The sequence below is a fragment of the Sinocyclocheilus rhinocerous genome, unplaced genomic scaffold, assembly GCF_001515625.1.
Source record: "Sinocyclocheilus rhinocerous isolate Xijiao unplaced genomic scaffold, SAMN03320098_v1.1 scaffold2808, whole genome shotgun sequence".
Taxonomy (NCBI): Eukaryota; Metazoa; Chordata; class Actinopteri; order Cypriniformes; family Cyprinidae; genus Sinocyclocheilus; species Sinocyclocheilus rhinocerous.
In genome coordinates this window covers 198,247-202,702 of record NW_015624540.1, presented here as the reverse complement: position 1 = coordinate 202,702, position 4,456 = coordinate 198,247, and the positions used below count along the sequence as shown (strand labels likewise).

At 36.5% G+C, this 4,456-nt stretch overlaps 1 protein-coding gene across 1 annotated transcript in view; it reads right to left on the bottom strand.

Moving 5' to 3' along the window:
- LOC107741007 (aminopeptidase N-like) overlaps positions 1–4,456 on the bottom strand; it is a 13,786-nt gene that overhangs the window by 4,350 nt on the left and 4,980 nt on the right. The window contains exons 3-15 of the mRNA XM_016553586.1: positions 4,026–4,165; positions 3,725–3,851; positions 3,464–3,618; positions 3,269–3,382; positions 3,031–3,174; positions 2,872–2,937; positions 2,707–2,772; positions 2,427–2,602; positions 2,129–2,336; positions 1,777–1,832; positions 1,535–1,682; positions 1,314–1,405; positions 478–588 (exon numbers count right to left, since the gene is read on the bottom strand). Of these exons, the coding sequence (XP_016409072.1) occupies positions 478–588; positions 1,314–1,405; positions 1,535–1,682; positions 1,777–1,832; positions 2,129–2,336; positions 2,427–2,602; positions 2,707–2,772; positions 2,872–2,937; positions 3,031–3,174; positions 3,269–3,382; positions 3,464–3,618; positions 3,725–3,851; positions 4,026–4,165 (1,603 nt within the window). The remainder of the gene's footprint in view (positions 1–477; positions 589–1,313; positions 1,406–1,534; positions 1,683–1,776; positions 1,833–2,128; positions 2,337–2,426; positions 2,603–2,706; positions 2,773–2,871; positions 2,938–3,030; positions 3,175–3,268; positions 3,383–3,463; positions 3,619–3,724; positions 3,852–4,025; positions 4,166–4,456) is intronic.

The window sequence follows — 4,456 nt, the reverse complement described above, 5'->3', positions numbered from 1 at the left end:
CTTTGTTCACCCCCTGGAGCCGTGTGAGACACTTTTTATTAAGGATTGGCGCTTTTTATTTAACTTCTTTTGGACTGATGGATGCAACACCCGCTGAGTGGCATTAAACAGCTTGAAAGACCAAAGACCATTTTTAATATAACTCCGACTGGATTCGTCTGAAAGAAGAAAATCATATACACCTAGGATGACTTGAGGGTGAGTAATTTATGGGCTAATTTTCATTTTTGGGTGAACTAACCCTTTAAACTGAATACTGATTTGAATTGCATTGAATGAAACCGATTAGCTGAACTAAACTAAAATTAATGGTATGAATAGACCTATAAAGAGATGAACTGGCTTGAACTGAATTCAGAGTGGAACTGAATTGCTGAACTGAACTAAATTCAAGTGAATTAGCAGAATAAGAAAGAGCTGATCTGAATTGGTATGAACTGAATTGAGATTTCAGGCCGAGAGAAGCGGTTGCCATACGGGTTACTGTCAGGGTTCTTCATCCACTGTCTGTACCACATTCTAGTGAGCTCTGAACATCCCTTTACTCCAGTTTTGCAGGCCATTGAGACTGCGTTTATTTGGTTGTATCTATAAACAGAAGTCACACAAACCAGAAAATATTTCAGTTAAATTTCCCTTATATTCCCATTTATCACAGGGAACATCCCTTATATTACTAATTTTTATGCAAAAACAGAAGTGATTTCAACTTTAATATGTTACGTAACTTCTCTGTTAAATGGATAGTTTAAAGGGTTCATATCATGCTTTTTTCCCATTGAGGTCCCCTTAGTTTTGGCACCAGTAATAACAGTAATAATTTAGTCTTTTATGACCATATTTCACCCTGAAACTTAGAATTAAACGAGCCGTTTTTGCAGTTGTGCCTATATGATTTCTATGTAAACATCCTTTTTGCATGTAAAATTACCTGTGGTTTGCACAAGCTCTGACAGATTTTCCCACACTTTATTCATATTTACCACATTTGTCTTGTGTTTGTGAATAGTAAATATTTCCTCATTACCTCAGTGTGGTAATGTTAATGTGTATATGTGGGCGGTAATTTCTTCTTGTGGTCTGTCTGACGTAAGTAGTGAGAAAGTTTTCAAAGTACTTTAACACTTTTCTATCCAAAAATCAAGAATAATTTGATTTCTCATGATGTGACCCCTTTAAAATTCTTCACAACAGCTTCATGTTTGTGGTTATAGATTTTAAGTTATATCTCATTGTGGTGTCACTAAAGTAATATTTAGAATAAACAGTAATCATGTATTATTACTGTTAGATCAAAGTAATCATGTATTTACTGGTCCATGTATCTTGGGGGTTTCCGAGTCCAGTTTGATGTGATAACTTTGAAGTGGTCAAAAAGAGGTTTCACCTTCCTCTGCAGGTAAGTCTGGAGTGTTATAAAGAAATGTATAAATGTTATATATATATATATATATGTGTGTGTGTGTGTGTGCGTGTGTGTGTGTGTGTGTGTGTTATAGATATGTCACTTTTTGTAATAAGTAAACAAAGATACCTGCAAAGGTCCATAGACTTCTGTTCGGTCAAACATGAGGAAAAAGTACTCCAAATTTCTTATTGCAGATTCCCACGGTATGTACTCCTTCTCCTCGTACAGATACTTGGTTGTTCTCAGAGCCAAGGTTATGTTGATTATCTGTGCCCTATGAATAATCATATTCAGATTCTCAATAATTTTATTATTTACAGCCAGTTCATTTTGTCCATTGATGAAATACCTTTGCAGCAAGAGCTTACCTCGCCAAATTAAATGCATCATCAATGATCTGGCCCCTATTAAGAACTGGAATAACCTATGTGAAAAGAGGGTAATAACAAATGTTATATTATGTTATTATTTATTATATATATTGCATCAAATTACTAGAAAATATAATTTATAATTATAACAATTCAGAACAATAAAATGATGCAACAATATATATTATAAAGACTGTAATATTTCATACTAAATACTATAAACATATAATTTTGTTAAAGTTTTGCTAAATGGATCATTTTTAATGTTCACTTTAAACTGATTAGTATTCAGGTATGCTACTTTGATGCTCAATGTTTTAAATTAAATGAAAGATAATGAGATACTTACTTTATGATCTGCAGTCAGTTGTGTGAGGAGACGTTCCCAGTTCTGGGGATCATAATTAACCCTGTAGTATCCTGCGACATTCAGATTGGCCAATAACCAGTCAGTATCTGTCTTCATGGGCTCATATGAAGCTGTTTTAGTAAGTAGCCAGTGCTGGCCCATGTTACTGCCACTCTTCATCCATGTGACTGGCACAAACCATTCATAACTGCAATCATTTTTAAAAAGACACACACAGTACACTTTAAAAGTACAGGACTTTGAAGTAATGTTACCACATTTGTCAGTGTAAACATACTTGTAGTCAGATGGCTTGTCCACTACTGCATCTGGTTGTATCAGGAAGTGCTGCTGAGAGATACTTCCTGTTCGAGTGTCAATAGTTACGACAGGGAAACCCATCTGAAGAATCCAGCGATTCATGATTTCATTGATTGAGGCTGGGAGCTGGATGCTTGAATCTGCGTCTACAACCTGAAAAAGAATTATAATGAAATCTAATGAAAATTGGGGTTGTAAAAAACAAACACACTTACACTAATATTTATGGATTCCATTGCATCAATTTTGCAACTTACTTCCTGTAGTTTTTTCCAAAGATCTGTGTACACAGTGTTGCTGTATGCATACTCATGCAAATAGTTCTGTGGAAATCATACACGGTTGTTAGTCTGCGAAAAAGCCAGTCGCATGAATACATCATAATATCTCAAACTTTAAAACCCCAAACCCTTCAGACATACATGAAGTCCTTTAGCAAAGGCGGACTCTGTCAGAAACTCAGACAGCATTCTCAGTACTGCAGCCCCCTGAAACGACAACAGTTTAGCATTAAATAAACACTGAAATATGACACTGCTTAATAGTGTTATTTCAAGTTGTCTTTGGCACATGATGCAAACCTTGCTATACGTGATGGTATCAAATAGCTGATCGATTTGATCGGGTGTGATGACTTCATCCTCTCGTGAAGAAAGCGGGTGAGAGGAAACAAGAGCGTCGACGCCAAACGCCCTCTGAACCTGTTGCAGCACCATCAGATCTTTCTTCAGGAGAGAAAGACAGTTCATTTTGTGCACCTTGACAGGAGGCAGGTGGCAAAATATATTCATAATACTTGAATATATAGATATTACTTACAATATTCCAGGTGGGTTCAGCATAATCAGCTCCAAGATATGAAACATAACTTGCAAAACCTTCATTGAGCCACAGGTCGTTCCACCATCTCATGGTCACGAGGTTCCCAAACCACTAGTCAATAAATTAATTTGATTATTTAATTTAGTTAAAAAGCACTATTTTTAGAAAAACACACACACATGCTCCACATACCATGTGTGCAAGTTCATGTGTGATTACAGTGACCACCCATTCTTTATCTTCATTAGAGGACACTTTAGGATCGTAGAAAAGCGATTGCTCTCTGTATGTGACCAGACCCCAGTTTTCCATGGCTCCAGCAGCGAAATCAGGCAGTGCGACTTGGTCTATGGATAGGAAAGTGTTAGTCCGACTGCTTTTTCCCCCCACTGGCCTAGAGTTAATGGATTGTGACACAAAGTTTGGAATGAACTTGCATGTTTAAACTCTCACCTGATTTGGACAGGGGGTATGTGGTGTTGTAATAGTTTTCTAAATACTTCAAAATAGGGAATGTCACACTAAGGGCATAATCTCCCTGTCCACTTTCAATGGCTTCTCTACGTCCCCATATTCTGATCTGAAATAAAATAAAATAGAATAATACATTTGGTAAAAAAAAAAAATGCTAATTGATTATGTAATAGAAATCAATACATGTAATACCCTTTTTTAATTTGATATCTGCATTTAAAATACATATATAAGAGGAAAGAAGGGAGCAAGAGAGAGAGAGTAGATCTTGATTGTCTACCAAAACATTGGCCTCTGGAGGGGATCGTAAGTTGGTAAATTCACTGATGACAAAGGCCAACAGATATGTCGACATTTTTTCAGTTGGCTCAAATCTGGTCTGTAAAACCTCTTGATCGTCTATGGTGACGTTTTCAGTGCCTAAGGGAAAATCAGAACATGAGTGACGAATGAAAATGTGTCCACAGATAAATCCATGAAGTATACAGTAGTGTACTGATCAAAAGTTGGGGTCTATAAATCCTCCTGACTACCAGCTATGGAGTTTTGTCCACTGTAGAGGACATTATGTTTTAGCAATTTCTCTGAGACGTTACATGTCACAGTTTTAAGTCTGGATGTCCTGTACAGAGCACATTCAGGGCTTTTCAGAGATACCAAATGATTGGATGTTTCACCGTGACCACTCCCTCTCTTTGGTCTTTAAAAATG